This window comes from Cornus florida, unplaced genomic scaffold (genome assembly GCF_030987335.1).
Source record: "Cornus florida cultivar Cherokee Brave unplaced genomic scaffold, ASM3098733v1 CherokeeBrave_3.0.0_Hap2_Chr01, whole genome shotgun sequence".
Lineage (NCBI taxonomy): Eukaryota > Viridiplantae > Streptophyta > Magnoliopsida > Cornales > Cornaceae > Cornus > Cornus florida.
The window spans coordinates 75,099,030-75,122,275 of NW_026775571.1; the positions used below are offsets into that span (position 1 = coordinate 75,099,030).

At 33.0% G+C, this 23,246-nt stretch overlaps 3 protein-coding genes across 5 annotated transcripts; 1 reads left to right on the forward strand and 2 right to left on the reverse strand.

The window, feature by feature from the left end:
* Positions 1 to 2,087: 2,087 nt before the first annotated feature.
* On the forward strand, positions 2,088 to 5,200 carry LOC132301349 (fructokinase-2). The gene is made up of 4 exons (XM_059798610.1): positions 2,088 to 2,645; positions 3,852 to 4,184; positions 4,629 to 4,745; positions 4,857 to 5,200. Exons 1-4 carry the CDS (start codon positions 2,238 to 2,240, stop codon positions 4,983 to 4,985), a joined length of 987 nt encoding a protein of 328 aa, XP_059654593.1. The 5' UTR covers positions 2,088 to 2,237; the 3' UTR covers positions 4,986 to 5,200.
* Positions 5,201 to 7,348: 2,148 nt separating this feature from the next.
* On the reverse strand, positions 7,349 to 16,014 carry LOC132301359 (uncharacterized). Of its 3 annotated transcripts, none has more exons than XM_059798619.1 (7): positions 15,828 to 16,012; positions 15,163 to 15,272; positions 10,647 to 10,796; positions 10,314 to 10,552; positions 9,647 to 9,757; positions 9,183 to 9,224; positions 7,349 to 7,719 (listed from the first exon to the last, which is right to left on the reverse strand). In XM_059798619.1, exons 1-7 carry the CDS (start codon positions 15,913 to 15,915, stop codon positions 7,560 to 7,562), a joined length of 900 nt encoding a protein of 299 aa, XP_059654602.1. In that variant the 5' UTR covers positions 15,916 to 16,012; the 3' UTR covers positions 7,349 to 7,559. The 3 variants fall into 3 exon arrangements, with proteins under 3 accessions (XP_059654602.1, XP_059654614.1, XP_059654608.1); XM_059798631.1 differs by having other exon boundaries at positions 7,580 to 7,719; positions 9,183 to 9,262; positions 15,828 to 16,013; XM_059798625.1 differs by lacking the exon at positions 7,349 to 7,719 and having other exon boundaries at positions 9,182 to 9,262; positions 15,828 to 16,014.
* Positions 16,015 to 20,164: 4,150 nt separating this feature from the next.
* LOC132301379 (B-box zinc finger protein 24) lies at positions 20,165 to 22,826 on the reverse strand. The gene is made up of 3 exons (XM_059798638.1): positions 22,264 to 22,826; positions 20,797 to 21,108; positions 20,165 to 20,643 (listed from the first exon to the last, which is right to left on the reverse strand). Exons 1-3 carry the CDS (start codon positions 22,444 to 22,446, stop codon positions 20,413 to 20,415), a joined length of 726 nt encoding a protein of 241 aa, XP_059654621.1. The 5' UTR covers positions 22,447 to 22,826; the 3' UTR covers positions 20,165 to 20,412.
* Positions 22,827 to 23,246: the final 420 nt, after the last annotated feature.

Here is a 23,246-nt window from a genome sequence, read left to right on the forward strand (position 1 = left end):
TTATATTTGTGCAATGATGCATGCGTATCACAACTTGTTTTTTTTAAAAGTATCATGCCACGTAGAATATAATATTTTTGATCGTGACTTTTAAAATCACAACAATTTCATAAAAGTATAAGACCATCTTGAACAACAATTAGGTAAATATATATATATATATATATATATATATATATATATCAACTACCATCATGAATAAAAATATTAGTTGATGCTTTCATGAAGTACAATTGTTGTTCACAAGTTTTGAAATATATATTTAATAAAGAAAATGATTCTTTCATCAAATAGTTTTAGGCAATTGTTAGACTTATTTTTTTAATTGGTCAATTAGGTAATAAATAGCCCAGTGGAACCCTTAATTTAGTTATATTTGATATAAATAGCTAGGTGGAGCCCGAGCCATTCACTTAGTTATATTTGGTATAAATAGCCAATTCAATTCAAGTGTTGTGTGTGAGTATCACTACTCCAATAATAATGATAGTACGAGTATTTTGATAATATATAAATATTATATATTAATTGTGAAGAAGTTGACATCTCTTTTAAGCTTAAAAAATATAAAACAATGAGTTATACCCATTTTTAGAGTTAAATAACGAGAGATCTATTTTTCCCTCTCTTTGCTCCCATATATGTATCTCGCTCACATATTCGTCTACATATTTCTTTTTCAATCATTCCGCTATAGAATTGAGTGAAAAAAGGAATAACTTTCATATATAGCATGCATAAAAAATATTTGAGGTAGATTTTGAAAAGGGAGAAATAGAAATGGTTAGTTCAATATTTTTAAGGATAATTTTTTATTTTAAGAAAATTAAAAATAACAAAAAGGTAGGAAAGACAATTTTCTTTGAGTTGTTATCTAGAAACAGAATTAAAAGAATATACATTCAAAGTTGAGTAATTTTAAAACTATTTCAGATTTTTTTTTTTTAAATATGATTCTAAAAAACCATATAAAACTATTTCAGAATTAAAAGAATTTTTATTATTCTAAAAAGTGGAGGTCTGTAGGAAATATTAGAATTTGAAATGATTGATAGCTAAGGGAAAAGAAGGCTATGGATGACCATGTGAGTGAGATATATAGATGGAGGCAAAGAGAGAAAAAAGAAGAAGAAGAAGTATGTGTTAACTTTTTATTGAGACACGTTAATGTGTAGAACATAATCTCTCCTTATACGAATTATTCTATTATATTAAAATTTTAAAATGTATATTTAACATATTATCAAATATATTGTTGTAACTTATCAAAAAAAAATCTAATATATTGTTGTTAAATTTAATTATTATTGGCTATGAATTATCATTATTTAACTACCCCATTAGTCCCACAGACATGAATCATTGAATCAGATTCGAATCCAATCTGGATTAAAGCTCAATACATTTTTTTGTTTTCATCTTTTTCATAAATTGAGTCCATTACAAGCCTAGTTTAGTAAAAAGCGAAGTACGGCTTCCCCTTTTGGAATATATATATATATATATATATATAGTCAATCCGGCTCAACCCGAATCACCCAGTTTAAGACTGAACCGGTCTCACCGAATCCACCAACCAAACAAAGCACTATTTACCACATATTTAAAACCAACTTGTCCACCGTTTTTCACTGTAAATCCATTGAATATAACAAGTTATTTTATTATATTCAACTTTTTCCACCCACTGTGAGACACTCTCTCTCTCTAGATTAGTATAGATTATATGATTATATATAGATACAAAAAAATACATATATGACAAATACAAAAATAAATTTCCAGGAAAAGGATGGATAGACTAGACATCTCTATATAATGATATATATATATATATATATATATATAATTATAATACACACAAATACATATATACGAAATAATTTTCCAAAGGATAGATACAAATCACACATTGTTAGAGATATTTAATTTATTTTAACAATATGTACAACAAACTACAAAAATCTCTGACTACGTGTAAATAAGATAAAAAACTATATCTATCGCAATCATACTCACACTGAAAAATAGACCGATAATTTCTGGATTATCTTCGGATTTGTTAATCGCTTTTATTACGTTTTCTCTCTCTATAATAATAATCATTTACTCGTATTACGGTTCTACTTTCTCTCTATAATAAGGCCTTCAAGGTCTCCCCTTCTCTCATAATCTACTTTCTCTCTCTACATAGCTATTCAGAGCTTGTTTTTTGTTTCTCTCTCTAACTGACACTAATGGCTGTGACTAATGGAGTTTCTTCTGGGGGATTGATCTTGAGCTTCGGCGAGATGCTGATCGATTTCGTGCCGACGGTGTCCGGCGTGTCGCTGGCGGAGGCGCCGGGGTTCCTGAAGGCGCCCGGAGGGGCTCCGGCCAACGTGGCGATCGCCGTCGCGAGGCTCGGCGGGAAGGCGGCGTTCTCCGGGAAGCTCGGCGACGACGAGTTCGGGCTCATGCTGGCCGGGATCTTGAAGGAGAACGGCGTCAACGGCGACGGGATCACGTTCGACAAGGGGGCTCGGACGGCGCTGGCGTTCGTGACTCTGCGCGCCGACGGAGAGCGGGAGTTCATGTTCTACCGGAACCCTAGCGCCGACATGCTCTTGACGCCCGGCGAACTGAACCTCGACCTTATTAGATCTGTAAGTGCATCGTCAATCAATCAATCAATCCTCCATCTCTCTTTGATACTGTTTTGTTTCTCTCTCTAGAAATAATGGATTACAATTGTACAAGTATGTGAATCACACGCGCCTTCACCCGATCTCTGGTGAGATCACCAGAAAAATGTGGCCAAATTGTCAAGGACTTGGGCCCACCGATGATTATAGAAATCTTAAATTGTGGGTCCCATGCAATATACCTGAATATGCAAGTAATTACTTATTTACCACGATAATTATGGAATTCTGAAATTTTGTAGATAATTTAAGTATTAGTGCCAGCAACTCTTGTTGTCGGCAAAGTGTCCCACGTGGGTTCCATTGAATATACTGTACTTTTTTTTAAAAAATAACATAAAATAAAATAAAAATTTAGAAATTTAATTCGATAACGATGAACTCCCCAAAAAATTACAAAATGTTTGTTTTTGTTTTTGTTTTTGTTTTTGTTTTTGTTTTTGTTTTTGTACTCCACTTTTGTCTAAACTATTATGCTTGTTTGGTTAGATAGAAATAGGGGAAAATGAGAAAAAAATTTATATTTTTTTAGAACATATTTAGATTTTTGGATGGCATGAAAAGAACTTTTTTTTTTTTGAGATAAAGTAATAAATGTGTCAATCTCTTAATTCAACAATGCAAGATCAAAACTCTAGAAAGTTTTATTTAAATTATTTAGAGTTGAGTACAGATATACTTTTCGGATTTCTGAGTTGGAATTTGACTTATCAAAGATAAATAATAATAATAATAATAATAAAACAAAAAGTGTGGAATTTGATTGTATATTTTGTTTTTCACATACCAGTCCAAGATTTTCCTAAAATCAATATACCATATATATGTACAAGAATACATTTTATTTATTTATAATATTTTGTTATTGAACACAACAGTCCTACACATCAATTTTAACAGTATTGGAATCAAAATTCTGGTTGCCTAACAAGGGTAGTCCATGATCATCTGTCATTCAACGAATTTCGGTTGTTCTTAAGATTCCAGACCTCGAACACTGTCTAAAGGGTCGTAGTACAAATAGACTCCAAACCGAAAAAGACTAGCAAGGATTGGTTCAAATTGCTATTTGAATTTGATAGAATTCCGATTGTTCTGTTACATTAGAGAGTTTAAGTTATTTCGTTGTTGTTCATTCATAAGTTTGATTCAACACTACCATTGCAGGCTAAAGTTTTCCACTACGGATCAATAAGCTTGATCGTGGAGCCATGCAGATCGGCACATTTAAAGGCAATGGAGGTGGCAAAGGAGGCCGGGGCACTACTCTCGTATGACCCCAACCTCCGGCTACCACTGTGGCCCTCGGCTGATGAGGCACGTAAGCAGATCAAGAGCATCTGGAACAAGGCAGAGCTGATCAAGGTCAGCGACAACGAGCTGGAATTCCTCACCGGGAGCAACAAGATTGATGACGAGTCTGCAATGTCACTGTGGCACCCTGGTTTGAAGCTCCTCCTTGTCACCCTTGGTGAAAAGGGTTGCAAATATTACACTAAGGTAACTTTATTCGAAATTTACCAGATGATATTAAAAAAGAAAAACAAAATTTGTATATTTTGCAAATCAATTTTCAATTTATTAGAAGTCATCAAAACCATGTTGATTTGCAGTGTACTTCATATTAGATTAAGCTTGATCAAACAGTGTTTATGATGTAAGTTCATTTTACCATTTAAAAAATTCTATCAAATTTTCGTTCGTTGATCTCATTCTTATAGAAGAAGCAGTATTGAAATGTTGAAATGGATGCACCTCCTATATCATCTTGGAACTTAGAACATCAAATTGCACCATATTTTTCGTGCCCTGTTTTGTATATACATCTTTTGATAATGTGTATATTCAAAATAATCAGACATTGTATGTTAACAGATGGAAGAAACTGTTTTCTCAAACAAGTTTATATAATTCTCATTAGTTTCCCTGTTTCCATAAATGCAGAACTTCCGTGGAAGCGTGGATGCGTTCCATGTCAAAGCGGTGGATACTACCGGTGCAGGTGACTCATTTATCGGTGCCCTCCTCTGCAAGATTGTCGATGATCGATCCGTGCTCGAGGCAAGTACTTTGCCTTCTATTTTTTTCCTTAAGAAAATGTGATTATTAGATATACAGTGAAGGATATGGTAAACCCTAATGCCATATTTGTGTTTGGAAATGGAAATGCAGGATGAAGCAAAGTTGAGGGAAGTGCTGAAGTTTGCAAATGCATGTGGAGCCATCACAACCACCAAGAAAGGAGCAATCCCTGCTCTTCCTACTGAATCTGAAGTCCTCACCTTTATTAAAGGGCAATAGAGAACTTTCCCTTCTCTCTTCTTTTTAGTCTTAGTTTTGGTTTATTTTGGAAGAGTTGTTCGCAGTTCAAGTAAATTAAGTCCAATCTCAATTTTCATTTTCAATTTCTATTTCATCTGTGGCTTGTAATGGTGAACAACTTGTGCTTTATTATTAATAAATAAATTAATAATAATGCTTGTGAATGTTTATGCCGCGAAAGAAAGGCAACAAAAGGTGTTCTCTCTCTTTCATTTCACTCATTTTAGCAAAGTACATTTTTTTATTAAATAGGTTATTTAAAGTAAGGTAGAAAGTCGTCTTTGTTATAAAAAATAATAATAATTTTTAATTTTTTTTTTTATCACTATTTATTTGTTTTTTTGGGTAAGAAGGGAGTGTTTGATTCATTCACCCAGCGACGACTTCATCTTTTCCTTCCATGAATTTGTGTCTCATGATTTTAATCTTTATCCCGATTTATTTGTTTTTTTTGGTAAGAAAGGGAAAAGAAAGGAGTGTTGCTTCATTGACCACCATGACTTTGCAATTTATAAAAGGTGAGCCAGTTTAAAAAGAAGGAATTCTTTCTCCTTTCCTTTCCGTGAAGGAAACAAATTCTGTGTCTAAGATGATTGTACTCTTCCCTTCTTTGTTGCTTTCCCTTCCTTTTTATCAGGAACTCTCTTTTTGTTTCCATCAGGGAGGCCAAAGCGTGAAGGCTTTTTTACTTTTGCTTACATTTCGGGTTTGTTTAGATGTAAAATATTTTACAAAAAATATTTTTTTATTTTCTATTGTTTGGTTGTCATAAAATATTTACGAAGAGAAAATATATTTAAATTTTACAAAAATAATTTATCCATTAATTTTTGGTAAATTATTTTATTTCGACCTCAATTTCGACTTAAACAAAAGCCAAACATGAAAAGTATAAATAAAAAAAAAAAATTACGGTTCTTTTTATTTTACAAATTGTGATATTAAATTTTATTTTGTTTTTTATTTAAAAAAAAAAACAGTAGAAGAAAATTTTAAAGCTTATCTCAAATGAGCGTGCTGTAACTCCATTAATGTCCCTTTCACAGAGGCTTCATGTCTCTTTCACAGGTTATTTACTATGTAGCATGTGTGATTTTGACATCCTAACTTGCAAGAGCTAGGAGAAATAGATTATGTTGGAGTTCCTTCAAATCTATTCCTAACAAAGTACACCTTTCGTTTATTCATCAATCAAGAAACTTTATAGATTATTCATACATATAAAGACCAAAAAAGAGAAAAAGAATTTTTTTTTTTTTAGAGATGATGGGAGAGTAGTGGTAAAACGGTCATGTATGCTAACCAACTTTTCTGTCAAACAAGAAGACATTGCATCTTTTTGCATTTGTAAAGCCAAACAAGCTATTAACCATACCAGAAATTGCAGCCATTGCAAAAGGTGCATGTTTTCACCAGTCAAATGTTCAATCTACACGCTAGTTACACAATTAATCAAAATTGATATGAATCATAATACGTGCACCATAAATATAAACTTTGACAACTCTGGAAGTAATCGTATCTAATCGAAAAATTTGACTTCTTATTGATCCAAAAACTGAAAGAAAATTCAATTATATTATATAAAAAAAAAATGAATAACTTCAATCAACTGCTTTGAATTGTCATGTAGAAAACTGGCAAACAACCCAGAGAACTTTTGTAGGAAAGGTTGGTTGTATCTTCTGGTCAAGTTGCACTTTCTAGATCAAATGACCAACCAAATGGGTGGGTGGTGTGGCACCTAATAATTGACCTGATCATTTACTCATTTCTAAAGGTGTAGCATTGACAAAATCACAAATAATGTGTAACAGAGATGCATTAAGTGCCTTGTCTACTTTTCAACTTCAATGGTTGCTTCAAAGGGTAAAACTGCCCACATGAAGATTTGCTGATGAATGAAAAATGCAAAAGTCTCTAATATTAAAACGAAGATTTGAAACAATAGATTAAAAAGTAATGGTACGAAAATAATAAACAAAATAGAAAATGGAAGCTTTGAAACTTAGTAAAGTCTGGTATATGTTGGCCAAGTTAACGTCAATTGCATGCCAAATAGTTGCATTAATTCAAAAGTAGAACAAGTTCTAGCAAATAGCTGATAATTGTTCTAGTTTTTCTCCGATGAACCTATGAGATGAAAAAGGGATATTGAAATGCGACGTAGGGTGGGTATGGACATCAATGCTACCGAAATGACAGCCTTTACTACCGAAAGTATTTGAAAGGTACAGCCATACAACCTCGTCTATGTGAAGAGACCTGTTTCTTTTTCTCAATTGTGATGATAAAAAATGAGCAATTGTTGCAAATAGGGTGTTGGTAAAATATGAGTTCAATAATAGAAAGAATCATTTATGATTGATGTTATTATACTTTAATGTGAATGATTACATTCCACCTCAAACGTCTTTTCGATAACCACAACTGTGGTCTTTTGATTGACAATTTTGAACTTTTATTCTCAATACAATAAAATCTTAACGACCATTACCTGGTGTTGGTCCTCATCAATCAAGATGGCTAGAGGGATGGACTAGCTACTGTTTACTACAATACGATTGCTTGTGGATAACAACCGCTAACCTCCATCTGCAAAGACGTCCAAACTTGCTTACATCTTTCCCATTTTGCCTGCATGCTAGCCAGAAATGCCTCTGCCCATGGTTCATTGCTCCCTTCCAAGCTCAGGTCAAAAGGCACTGAGAAACTGTTCCAGAATCGACTTTACACGGTATACGACATGTAATGTGGTTGTGATGGTAATAACGACGACAATGATGATTCTCATTTCTTGTGGAGACAATTATCCTACATCTTCCAGTTTCAACAGCATTCAAACAAGTATTTGTGCAAGGTGTACCCAACTCCTATCACTGTTCATTATCCACTCTCTATCTTTCTCTCTCTTTACTCTTCAATCACTGGGGCTTAATTTCAAGTTCAATCTTAATGTTCATCCTGAGGAATTGGAGAGAGGCCATTATGATTGGCCGGTGATGAAGCTAGAGAAGGTTTTGTTGCGTCACAGAGTGAGTTACGGGATTGTGAGAGAGAGAGAGAGAGAGTTTGGAGAGTAGAGAGATGCTACAAAGACAGAAGAGAGCAAGTGGATGAGAGTTTCAGCTAAGCAAATTCCCAACTGCAAATTTTGGCTGATGGTCTAATGCAAATTTTGGAGAGAATAATCGAGGATCGAGACTAATACAAACAAATAGTGTAAGATAATTCTGAAACAGGGTCTGAGTTTGAATGGCAATGATTGTCAGTGATATTGGACTCAGCTTTTCTGATAGGTTGAAGAACATGGCCGGGTTTATTGTGGCGGTGGCTATGGGTCTGACAAGGAGACAGAGCATAGAGTAGGAAAATGAGAAGAGCAAAAAAGTATTAATGGGGGAATTTTAGCTTTTTCATTTTATATTGACTTTTGTTGATTTTCATTAAGAAGTATTAAATGTATCGAGGGTAATCAAGAGATTTTGCACCTGCCACATTTTTGTCTATTTAACAAATAAATACTGACAGGCAAGGTTTAATTTTTATTTAAATTCTATCACGTATGTAATTTTGTTAACCTCAAGGGAAGTTATAATTTACACTACAAGTTAAAAAGAACTACCAGTGTGCCACATCCTGGTATGGATGGAACTTCTGTCACTATATTGAAAGTAGGGGCACTCTAATAATTATTTTATTCCAGGCAATAAAATTAAATAATCTGACATATGCACGGTGACATAGCATAATGGGATGTACTAAAATGATTAAAAGGGAAGTAGATGTTTTCCACATGTAAAAAATGCTACAATATTGGATGGTCATATACACATATATAAATCCACAGTTATTAAAACTGAACTGGATAGCCAAGTCAGAGGGCTGGGTCAGTGGGTCAGAGGTTCAATTGCTGAATATCATGGTCAAACTATGTTCCTACAAGTATATAATTTTCAAGTAAGTTTTTTTAAATATGGAAAACAAATTATTGTAAGAAGATTAAGGGTTAATAAGATCCATTTTTCTTTCCTGTTTCCAACACTCAATAATTTCAAGTGTAATCTATATCCTCCAACTCATGAGTTGTCTTAAGATTCCCCTTCTACTTTTCTCATATTTGTAACATAAAGCTACTAACACTGAATACAAAATTAAGTTATTAAAGAGTCTCACCTCGTTAGTTCTTCACAAAATCCCTTACTGGAGGTACCATTCCTACAACAGTGTGAATTTCAGAATCGACAGCATTAAGCCTAAATGGAAATTGTAAACTAATTCAAAGAATGTACTTGAAGTGGTGAACTTTACTGGCATTAAATTAGAGTGTATGACATGCTTAGAGATCGGCAGACCAAGGAACAGATGTTTTGGCAGATTTCAACAGAGACCATTTACGAGGTAGCAATATAAATATTTTTCAATTTGAAACTCCTTTGAAAAAAATATTCTATTTTATCTTTTTCCATGTCCGGGAATCTTGGAAGTACAGAACAACTAATTTTTTGGACTTGTTTCTTTTCCATATTGTCATAATGACGGAAATAAATCTTGCCAAGCGATATGAGGTTCAATAGAAGTCATTTATAAATCTTGTCTAAATTCTGAAAAAAAAAAATCCCGAGATGAGAATCACAAACCTGCAAACTAAAATTTTGAAAAGATGGAGAGACTTGGTGGAAAGATTATATATAGCATCCGCAATATGCTCCTTGCCAAACAAGTACACCACTGGATAACCAAGAAGCCATCTGCAGCAAAACATGTAGATCTGCCGCACTTAATTAAATAGCCTTAACATGAAACATGGCAAAGAAATTTATATGTTCTTTAATGGAGAAATAGTTCCTATGGTCATTCCTTTGGTGAAGTAAGAAAATTTTCCAGACCCAATTCACAAGTATTGCTCACTAACTATTCAAGTTAAACCAGGTAACTTGCGGACCCTCTTTTATAAGGGCAATAGTTGAGACTTCACATGGTTAGAAACTTTAGTTGCCCAAATTAGATTTAGACTTCGGTGCATGCATGCAGCACTCACATTTCCAGCAAAATGCATTAGTTTTATATGCACCACATTAGATATATATAAAGCATATGGTGTAATAATCTTAGAAACATTTCTTACAATTTTATACGACTTAATAATCTAACAACGTTTTTTACAATTCTAGTAAATTTCAGTGAACTTAGTGTTTTTAAAATGCTACATAATTTGCATATACATTTGTGCATATCCAAATAGATTCATACACCAATTTCTAGTAAGTATCCTTGCATGGTCTAATACACAGGTAGAGAAAATACCCATTTAGAGTTGGTACCGTGACCTGAGTGTCTTGCATGCAGCTACTGAGATCAATAAACTCAGAAGACTGAGAAGTACTCTGTTCAACAATAGAGGATTCAGCATTGGTCTTTGAATCTGTCCTGTGACATGGCACGAGATCGTTGTTCTTTCCATCAGCAGGAAAGACCAAAGAGAACAACTTCTGAATTGATACAAGTTGCATTATTAATGAGCTTTTTTCAGCTTGTGATATCATCTGAAAAAAAGATGAGTAAGGGGATTAATCTAAGAAAAATGATGAAAAATAAAAGCAAGAGTTCAGAATGCAAAAGGCTTCCATTGTAAAGAACCTTTGGAGGATCCTGTTCGAGGTCCACAAATTGCATTTCTGTTTCTGAATCTAAACTGATCTTAACAAATTCTGCAAGCCCTGTAACATGTATCAAATATATCATATCTTCTATAACCATGACTCGCAGATGCTCAAAAATGGAAGACTCCTGAAAGTTAAACACACCATGAATAGCAAATTTTTAATCAGAATTCTGCAAACATTGGTAAATGGATATTCCAACATCAAAGATTTAGAAAAGTTATAATTGTTATTAACATGAAACTCCAAACAATCAAAAGAAAGAGGAGAATATAGTAGCCAGAGTAGTGGAATAGTGCATCTAGTACCAATCACACATAACTGAACTAAAGAACAAATAGCCAACTAAAAGGGGACAGCATCTTGGTGGAGATTCCAAGAGATATAAACAGATGATGATAATGATGCATAAAGAATTAATGAAGAAAATATCTCCAAATAATAGCATAAAATGGCAACCCTAAACATCTTTGCTCAATATTAAAGCTTCCATATTGGGTTAGGTCGATATATTTCTGAAACTGAGATCAAATTTGGTGGGTAAGGAAACATTTCACAAAATAAGCCATATAAAGGCAAGTATAATTCATTTTTAACTACAAAATGCAGCATGGAGTTGAGAGAGGGTGACATTGGATATCAGCAATAAGAAAAAGTACAACAAGAAGAAAGTCGGCAACTGTACTGTAGTCTGTGCTTAATCTCAATCAAAAAGCATGATGTTCCGTTGAACTTCAAGTCTCCATGTATTGGTATTGAGTCCTTCCAGAATGCAGCATGTTGGAGAATAAAAATAAGTTCTGGATGAAGCTTTAACCACTAATGTAAGAACTATCTTAAAAGCCAAACATAAAGGAAGGGAACAATATTTCTTAGAACTTTTGCAGTGGTCATTTTATTATTATTATTATTATTTTTTTGGGGGGGGGGGGGGGGGGTGGTGGTTTGATATTTTACCTGCCTTTACTTTAAGCAGATGGAGAGATAACAGGAAACTGGCAAGATAATATTTTTAAAAGTATCATCCCAGTTCTTATTGCTGAAGTCACTGGAAGGGAATTGAGAAAGCCACAAGTAAGAAATAAAGTGTTGCTTAAAACATAGCTGTCTAGCAGTCAAAGTGCTGATGCAACTTTGGAGAACAGCCCTACTGATTGTAAAAAGCAGACAAATGCTAGTCCATGTAACATGCTGCTTATCATAACCATTTGCAGTTACCTTTGTTATGTTACATGCTGCTAATCGTTTCTTATTCGGGAGGTTTTAAGTAATGCATACAACACAGCTAACAAGATCATATATAGTGACTATGTACCAATAACGAAAAATAGGGTTGAGAACTTCCAGCTCTAACTGTCTTTGGAGATATTTGGTCTTCAATATCTCACCTAATTTCATAGAGGCCCTAAAAAGTATAAACCATATTGCCTTTTACCTTTATTGCTTTTAAACAGAGCCCATGTAAACAAGAATTAGCTTCCATATAGAAGAGTGCTTATGCCAATCAAATTTCATTATTTTGAAAGGCTTTGAAAAGCCTTTATCAAGATAGGATTTGCCCATCTTAAACATGTCTCTATGCGTGTATAGTTTTGAAACACAAGACTTATTAAAACAGCAAACAAATTCACTACTCAAATTCGACAATTCACACACACACCATGGTTCACAAATGGGGTTGTGGCTGTCAACGTGGATAGTGTGTAACGGAATTGTGCCCATCATGTAACAGCAGTTATTACTTTCATGAAATTTCTTTTTCTTTTTCATTTTCTTTATCCTTTTTTTTTTGACCTTGCACTTAGGATCCAAAACGTATTGATATGCAACTTTTTTACGACATAATTCAATATAAAAGTAATTTTTAGTGAATTTTATTGAAGTTTTGAAAACCAAGTCGTCACTATTAAGCTTCTTAGTAATATTTTTTACTAAATTATTGAATAATAGTAGATTTAAGCAAGAAATAAATAAAAATTCATACCATGTATAACTTTTGAGAATTAAAAACAGAAAAAAAAATCTAAAAGTTAAAAAAATATATGATTTTGTCTAGATATAAAATATATTAGACATATATGTGAGTTTATGATCAATTTCAATTATGTTTGTTTACAATATTGACTAACTGAAGGGCTTTATATTGATGAAATAAAAAATAAAAAGTAACACTAATTATAACAAAAAACAAGATTTTAATGAGTGGGGAAGTTTCTCATTATCCTTACCAAAGGTCCCAGTTATGATTTTCAAGAATCTCAACTTGGGCCTTTTACCATTTTCAAAAACATTACTGCTGCTAGGCGAAGCCAGTTCAGCCTGTCCAATTCGATGAATTTAACCTAAACCAGCCGGCTTTAAACAGAACCAACCAATTCAGGTGTGAATAGCCAGATCACACCGGAACCAGGCAGTTCTCTATAAAATGAATCCCTCAAAGCAAAATTACTATTCTTAAACCTCTAGCAAAGAAAAATAGCATAAGCGTAGTAGAACACAAATAAGTCAGAATACCATGTTCTTTCACTTCTTTGTGATCCCTAATAAATTTTCTAAAAAGAACTCATTAAAATTTGACCAACTGAGGCCTACAGTTAAATTTTGAAGGGGAAGAGGCCCATAATATATTAAAGAAGTTCTATATACCACGGGAAAAGGGCCTCTAAGAAACAATAGATCACCTAGAAGGAGATTAATGGGAGGAAACCATTTTGAAGAATCCAGAAGGACAATAAAATATGATGTTACCAAGGCCTAAAGAGAGGACAAAAGTCCAACTTTATCATAGAAATAGTCCAGAAATTTGAGGTTATCTTTTAACATTTAGAATGACCTCCCATTCAAAAGAACCCAAATTAGCGCAAGGACCGCACTCTTCCATATATAGCTTCCTCTCTTACTAGTGGCCTATTGCCAAGGTTAAAAATGCATTCTCCAAGATAGAAGAGATTCATCCTGAAATAAACCAATTCTAATAAACCATCGAAGAGGGAACAACAAGATCATCCTTTATAACAGAAGCAATGTGTTAAAAGATGGTTACCTTTTCCATTCTTTTATTTATGAAATTTTACAGTATTAGTTTGATAAAGCTGTCAAAATGAAACCTAATGCTCACACAGTGAGTGACTTGTACGCCCACAACTCTATTACTTTGCCATAACCATATAATGTGCAATTTCCAAAAAAAACCAAAGAACCAACTTTCTATAAATTTAAAAGGTATTCCAGATAAATTTGATTTCCATGTATCCCTTCTCCCGTTCTTTTTCTTTTTCCTCTTTTTTTGGGTTTGGACTACTTTTTGGGTATTCAACTAATTTCAGGCAATCATATGTAAAGATAATGATGTATGAGTAGACAAGAGGAATAATTTTTTACCTGAACTTTACTAAATATTGATCAAGAAAAGGACAAGAATTACTATAACAAAATTGAGTCTTAATAACGTTGAGATCCAAGTAACCATCTATCTAGGATTGGCTACATGATCACGTCTTGCCATTCAATTCAGCTCAAACAAGGTTGATAAGATTGTGCCAAGACCTTATCTGTTGCTTGTGGCAAAAAAATATCATTATTAATTATTTAGTATGTAAAAATGTTAAATTGAACCACCTCACATCAAAGCTATGAAGCACTGGCATACACAAGCTGCATGTATTTAAATTTTTTAATATATATATATATATGTATATATATATAATTTTGTAGAGTTGAATATTGCCTATTTAATCATTCATAAACATTTTTATTATATATACTTTATTTTCTAGAGTTGACTATTGCATATTTAATCATTCATGAACATGTTTCACTTATATATCTATTAAAAGAAATGATAGAGTTAGTCTTACCAAGTCAGTATAATCAAGTCTGGAATTGGGAGAACCATGAATGATTGTTAAAACATGACAAAGCTTTATAGTAAAAATCTAAAATCCACAAGAGTTGGTTACATAGGAGATAGATGAGGAAAAATATACAGGACTATTAATCTTAGCCATACACTTGGTAAAATCTTTCGTTAAGTAAAGTTCAGCATTATATATGTTTGTGTGTGTGTACAGCAAAAGATATCCATATTTGAGAAAGCTGTTATAGCCAAAACACGTCTTAAAGTTATAATTGCTTTTGAAGTCCATCTCTTTCTTCCCTTCTCCTTTTAAAATTTTTGTTTGTTGCGTATCTCGCAGATTGCGCAAAGAATCAGGGTCCTTCAATATTATCTATTGAGTAAAAACTTTATAATATAATAATTCATCTATCGAGTGACAACTTCATAATATAATAGTTGAATTAAGAACTCAAAGACCAAACCATTTGGCATCAATTTTCTGCAAAGGAATAGCATTTATGGGAATAATATTATTGAAAAATAACTACAACATTGGTAAACAAGTCGCTACTACGTATCAATAATGAAAGATTGGCAGCAAGCAATACTGTTATTGCTTCAATCAATTGCTATATGAGCTAGTTTGGTGTCAAACCTTTTGACTAAGCTTGAGAAATGCACATAGTCGCTCTTGCAGTTCAGGCATCTTCCCACCATAGTCCACCATTATAACTGCCCTCATCCCCATGCACAAAGCTAGAACATCTGTCCAAAGAAATTCCATGAATCACAATTCAGGAATCTAATGTATATAGTGCAAAATTAATTGCAATTACTGAACTTTAACAAATGAATGCAATATCAGAGCATTATTCCAAAATAAAAACAGGGTTGCCAAATTTCAAAAAACCTTAATCGACCCATTTGGCTGTCGGAAAATTTTCATACAGTTTTTTTTTTTTTTTTTGTTTTTTTGGGCAGTCTCGTAACTTGGAACATAACAAAGCCATAACCACAACTCAAGATAGCATAACACAATTGCCTAACTTATTTCATTGACGAAACTAGAGCAAATATAAGATCAAAATTTCCTTTTTCCACACATATAAGCATTACATGTCTCACAAAGACCCCAATATATACAGACAGATAGAGATTAAAACCCAGAATCAGAACTGGGTTTCAAAGTTGGAAGAAACCCAGAAGCCCAAATCATAACTAAATGATTTATAAGGCTAAAAAAAGGGGGAAATCAATCCAAATACTGAAGAAATGTATCTATAGATATATATATATATAGGCAATAAAAAAAGAAGTAACCTGTTTCAAGCCGACGCTTTGAAGCAGATTTAAGTCGCCATTTAGTTTGAGAAAGAGAGGATTCGAGCACTTTCAGTGTCTCCTCCATAGAAGAGAGCGAGGATAGATGGGTTTTTATGTCAATATTGTTTGCAGTTTGTTACCTACACACGAGGAACCCAAAAAGCTTATGAAATTGGAATTTCAATTCTTCCTTATTTGTTGACTGGACTTTTGGTAAACGTCAAATTGAAAATAAAGCATTAAATTATTTAAGTTTTAAGAGTTCATTATAAATTGAGTAATTTTTTATTTTATTTTAGATTTTAAGTGTTTTTTTACTTTTATGTGAAGTGATAAATAATTTTACTGTTATCTTATTGACGGCTTCATTCATTAAAAAATATTTTCCTAATCCTTCATTTAATTGGATGGAAATGGCTAAAAAATAAACACTTTAGAATTTGGACAGTAGAAAAAAAATTTGAAGAAAAATAATTTTTATATCCACTTAAATTCTTGGAAAAAAATTCTTCAAAAAGCATAGGGATTTTTTTATTTTAAAAGAAGCTTTAATGACCTTTGAGTAATGTCATTTCTTTTTTTTTTTTTTTTTTTTATATATAAATTTATGAAAAACTCGCAACATTTTGGTTATCAAAATTTGAAGCTACTCGTTTGACATGTATTTTGTTTCTATTATTTTTGTTTATGGATTGCTACATTGTCGATTTTAGCAATAAAAGTATATTTGGTGCGACCTTATTTTATTTTACATAATATTAAAATACTTCGTGAACAATGGCCCAAAACTAAAATACTAAAAAATTAATTTCTCTTGTTTTGATAACTCTTCATGGTTCAAAACCATAACCGTCCATATTTCTATTTTCGACATTTTCACAGCAAAATATCGTTCTCAAACGTATTTATGATTTTTTTTCAAAATATTCCTACAACAAAAACACTATTTATATTTTAACTAAAAACAAATACCTAAAACAAAGCCCATGTTAAATGGGTCAACCTCCTACTTGAATGTAAGAGTGGTTGGTTGTCTCCCATAATAAATGATACAAAGAAATTGTATTTGCCTGCAACATCTAATTGACTGGGCATCTCCTTCAAATACCATTGTTTTATAACTCCATTGAGCTGCCAATTTCACGGCTTCCCTCTACACAAGTTTCTGGTTGAGAGCATCGATCACCGGGAGGCGAGTGGAACCTATCACTTAGGGCCTATTTGGTAACAGAAACATTTTGCATTTTTGTCGTAGAGTACTTTGAATAATAATTGATAGTATGTTTGATAACGTTATTCGTTTTTTTGGAAGCAAAAAAAAAAAAAAAAAAAAAAAAAAAAATCATGTTAAGTAAAAAAAGTGTTACAAGTTAAAAAAAATATAATGACTAGATTAAAAAAATCATTTCAGAGTTTTTTCTTTTAAAAAAAAATTAGTATTGTTTATTGCTATATAGTGTCCAAATACCTTCTTGTACTTGGTACCATTTCCTCTTCAGAGGCACAGGTTGGGGCTGGGCCTATTTCTTGGGTCCAATGTTGTTGCGGCATTGTTTTGCAATTGTTTTTTGTTTTAATCCGAAAGAGACATAAATATTTTTGTCGTAGAGTATTTTGAATAATAATCGATAGCATGTTTGATAACATTATTTGTTCAAGTTTTTTGAAAGCGAAAAAAAAAAAAAAAAAAATTATGTTAAGTAAAAAAAGTGTTACAAGTTAAAAAACATAGAATGACTAGTTTAAAAAAATCATTTTAGAGTATTGTTTATTGCTATATAGTATCCAAATACCTTCTTGTACTTGGTACCATTTCCTCTTCAGAGGCACAGGTTGGGGATGGGCCTATTTCTTGGGTCCAATGTTGTTGAAGTTCGGCATTGTTTTTAAATTATAGCTGAAGCTAATAGATTGGGGCTGGGCCTATTTCTTGGGAACAATGTTGTTGTTTTTTATTCGGCCTTTGGGCCTAGTTCTTCAGTTATATCTGAAGCCCATTGTAACCAATATCCATTTATAAAATTTACTTAACTTTTCAAATAATAATAATAATAATAATAATAATAATAATAAATAAAAGACATGTGAAGAGGGTTTTATTGAGATTGGTGATCAGTTATTAAGTTATGATTCGTGCAAGCATCTTTGCCTCTTCCTCTTTGCTTTTGATTAAACATTCTTACAAGAAAATACACAATTTACTTAATTCGGTAATTTCTATTTACATATACAGACTCCATTAGAAATTTCACTGTCAATAATGAGTGTTTATATTAGAGTGTTCTCATAAAAAAAAACCTTATAAATTTCACTGCATAACACGGAAGAAATAAAGAAATTTAAATACAAAGAACATCCAAAAAAATGTAAAAGACAATTTCAGAAAAAACATATCTCTTCCGCGATCGAAATTCGCGAAACGATAATATAAATTGGACTTGTAATTCAAACTCCAAAACTTCAATCATTCTCGCTCATCATTTTGGCTTGGTAATATTGGAGTTCATAGGGTTCTTTAGGAAGCATTTATCTTTCTATTTTAGTCGGAAACATCATATAATGGTCATAAATATTGCAGGCAATTTACTTGCTTTGGTCAATATATATTGAATGACGATAAATAGTCCGGCTTTCGGATGTATTTTACTGATTTATGTTAGTGAATAATGATATTATCATGACGTCACTAAATATGATGACATTATCTCCTACTCACATAAATTTAATCGGATATGTTCGACTGTCGAACTCCCTATCATTACTGGTATATATTAGGTGATCATTAGTAACGAATTCTTATCCAATAATGTCAATATTGCACTGCCCGTTAATTCAATAAATAAAGCTATATTCTGTTTATTCATGTGAAGAACTAATTTTCTAATTATAAATTAAGTCATATAATCCTTTTTAACAGCTGTCGTTTTCGCACTTATCTTTATTCTTACTAGTTAAAATTTAATTCTATTGTTTTTAGACTTCGATCTTGTTTTATGTGACTTTGGTTCCCAAAGTAGGATAGCATCTTACTAGGAATGGATTTGCAGAAGGAAAATGTGACCAGATTCACATAATAAGAACTTGTAGTTGGATATTTCTCATTTATTAGCCAACCAAATTGCTCTAGTAGTATTCATCTCAAGGCCTTGACAGAGAGCCATGTGTGATTTTGCAGAGTAGTAATGAAAACTTGTTTAAGAAAATATCTTATGTATTAAATGGTTGATAACACAAGAATTGTCTTATTACCACCCATCCCAATCCCTCCATAGGGACACCTGTGATGATTGTGCAGAGAAATTATAAATCCCCTTGTTGTGACACCTACCAACCCTAAGTGTCTCACAATGGCTAGGGTTCCACCACAGCTGTCAGAATGTCACAATACCTAAACTCTAGTAATGTTACAAATATCATCTTACTACAAAAAGAATAATGTTATAAAATACTCTTTTTGGTATTTGATATTAATAAGAATTACGTTTCTCTATTTAGAATATTAAATTTGTTTTAAAAAAAATTAATAATTATCACATCAGTTGATAACAAAAATTTATCACTTGAATATCTAGTTTTAAAATGATGAAACGAACCAATTCTTTGGAACAGTGGTCACAACAATGGCTACCACGATTACAGTGAAGTTGTTTATATGGCCATTAGGTTAAGAGTAGCTGAACTGCTCATGGTTTCTGAGTGAAGGTTATAGCAAAGTCAAATTTATTTATTTATTTATTTATTTTTAAGCAAGCGTGATAAAAATAAAGCAATCCCATTAATTGTGAGATAACATTATTCTTTTTGTAGTAAGATGATATTTGTAACATTACTTGAGTTTAGGTATTGTGGCATTTTGACAGCTGTGGTGGAACCCTAGCCATTGTGAGACACTTAGGGTTGGTAGGTGTCACAACAAGGGGATTTATAATTTCATATCACATCAGTTGATAACAAAAATTTATCACTTGGATATCTAGTTTTAAAATAATGGAACGAACCAATTCTTTGGAACAATGGTCACAACAATGGCTACCACGATTACAGTGAAGTTGTATACATGGCCATTGGGTTAAGAAAGCTGAACTGCTCATGGTTTCTGAGTGAAGGTTATAGCAAGTCATTTTTTTTTTCCTTTGGTCAAGCAAGCAAGTAGTGATAAAAATAAAGCAATGCGACAAAAAAAAAAAAAAAAAAAAATTTATGATTATACAACCTTATCATCAAACATGCTGATGCAGAAGCTCCAAATTTACTAGGATAAGCCCTCAACAAATGCAAAGAAATAAATTTTGTAAGCATGCAGTCACACTGTATAATATACACAATAATACACCTGAGCGAAAATACAGATTATCATATTATTGCATCAAAAATAAAACAAATAAAAAAAGAAAACAGAAAAGAAAATAGAACCAAAAAGATAATAGCCCCTAAATCAAAACCCTCAACTGAATTTGTATATTTGCTCATTATACGCGTGCTTACATGAACATAATTATACACACATCTGTCTGTGAATGTATGTTTCGATTTTTATTATACTAACATGCAGCTATACCACAGATCTTTGGTCTGACTGAGTTCAGCCAAGATCAGGGACAGTGAAGTACTCGTCGTCGTCGTCTGGGATTTCAATCCTCGGCTTCTTGTTGGGCATGCTGAATTTGGTAGGTCTGTATGAGGTGGCATTGCTTGACTGTGATATCGGAAGTTGAGGAACTTCAGCTGCTGCCAATGCCTTCTGAGGTACTTGCTCACCGAAGAGACCCATGTCTGTGAACCATTCAAGCTCTCCGAACTCAAGTTGTTCCTTCTGAATAGACGATAAAAGCAACAATTTACAAGAAGTTGAGTTTTAAACGAAAAAACATCAAACAAATGAATCACATGGTGATGATGAAAATATATAGCATATTTGTGTAATAAATGAAGAGGTGTTTCCTTCATGTGTGCATGACTTCCTTACCTTGTCTGTCGATTCGAAATCAGAAAACTGCAACAAGTCATCCACAGCCCAAGACGGTGGTGATGTGAAGCCAGAGGCTTGCTGTGAGGGTGTTTTCATGGATATCTGTTGTTCATTCTGCTCGGGTGGCTGTGGCTCCGGGTAACTCTTTCCGATGTCCTTGGTGCAATTTGAGTTCAGAGCAACTCGGATTCCTGTGGCCAGAAATCGCTGGTGGTTTGCAGCAAGGCTATTGCCGGAATGGATTGGCTCATCGCAGTCCCGACAGAAGAGAGCTCTGTCTTCCACACAGAAGATGAAAGCTGCTTTCTCCTTCATTTGAAAAGGGGAATGTAAGTAATAAATAATACAAAATCCTCTAATAAGGAATTATTCAAGACCTGCACGATCGATTAGAAAGACTAACACCTTGGTTTCAAATGTTTTGTGCACATATTTCATAGAGATTTTTTTCTTGTTTGATTTAATACTTCTTTTTTCCCATTTCCGATCATAAACATTATGAGTTACACAAGTAGGTAAAATTTTATTTTGGTTAACCATACAAAACCCTTTGTTCTTATGGCTGACATTATCTACTATTTTGCCATATGAATGATTATTGTGTTCGGGAATATTCATCCATGTTCACTTCTCCTTAACTCAATCTTCTCGTTCGTTTACCATGAAACTTAATGATTCTGATGGGAAAGAAATCCAATAACATGGACAGATCCAATAACAAGAACTTCCATATTGCCATACCATTTATTAATGCAGATCTTGAGTAAAAAATATTTTAAATGCTCCAATAATTGTGCAGGAAGACCCAAAATTGAAAAAAATAATAATAAGAGACTAAAATCTAATTTCATTACCATATCCCAACCCAATTGCTTCTCAGATCCTTGCAAGTTTCAACTCTATGTACTAGGACTATTTTCTTTGCCTCAATATTTTCTTGGTTACCAAACAAAGCAAGGGAAAGTGAATCACTCAATTGCATAATAATATTTTCTTGGTTACCAAACAAAGCAAGGGAAAGTGAATCACTCAATTGCATAATAATATTTTCTTGGTTACCAAACAAAGCAAGGGAAAGTGAATCACTCAATTGCAAAATAAGTGACTTCATAAATGCGATCAAATACTAGTATCATACCACACACCATGCTGATTAACATCTATCAAATTGACCAATCAGTTGGCATAATTAGAACCTAGAAATTAACAAATCAAACAATTTAAAACCAACACAAACAGGTCCAAAACACAAGGAAGTAAAAATTCTCCATTTCATCGTAAGTCATTCAATAATACAAACCACCAACTACAATACAAAGTTAATGCATATACGCACCAAATTTACCAAACAATTTGCAGAACTTGGAAACAAAAAGAAATTAAACCTTACAAAACTAAACTAAATCAACATCAAATTCATAACCCATGTCAAAAAGATAAAGAAAAGGCAAGAAATCAAATTACTTGGCATATGTCACATGGAGGGAGCTTATTTGAGAGGGATTGAAGAAGTAGCCTCTGGTGCTTGCTCGCAAGCTTGTTTGCGGCATGAACTTCGACGTCGCATTTCGCACACAGCGCCGCCTCGTCGGCGCAACAAATCACAGTTGCCGGAGCTCTCTCACACACATCACACTGGATCTTCATTTTGCTTCTATTGATCTCCCCTTTCTCTCCTATTTTCCTATTTTATGGCAAACCCTTGAGCAAAATTCAACAGAGGAGATGGAGATGGAGATGGAGTGAGAAAAGAGAGACCTACTTGTCAAGATTCAAGAAAACACCCATATTGAATAATTAGGTAAAATAGCCATTAACACTACCAAATGGAGTTTTTTGGGTACAAATATCTTAATTTCAGAAAACAAAAATGGATTGGTTAACTAAACCACCAGTGTAGGAGTGTGAGAGAAAAGATGAGAGATCAGAGGAGATATGTATTTGAAGGAATGTGTGAGGATGCAAGAAAGTGAAGTCATTGGTGGTGGATCAAGAGAGGTGAGGGTGTGAAGATAAGGGAGGTGTGGGATTTTCATATAAAAAAAAGCTAGAATCTTGGAGAAGCAATAGGGTTCTTGTGGGGTCAACCAATCTGTGGCTGAGAACTACTCTAACAATACTAGTGGACACAAATTGCTTTGGATTTAATTTTTAAGAGGTACAGACTGTGATGATGACTTGTCTTCACTGCTACAGCATGTTACTGCTTATTTATTTCCAAAGGCTGACGCGATGGTTCTCAATCTGAAAATGTATTTTTTGAGTTTAGTGTATCAATGGTTGGTTTCAAGAATCAAAATGGCTGAAATAAAAATAAAAGAAAAATGTAGTGGAGCTTATGAATTGAATTTATAAGATTAGACCTGATTTTAAAGTAAGTCATTGGTTTGTTGATTTAGGGAGTGAAAAATGTTAACCTAACAATAATTTCTAGATATGTGTGTATA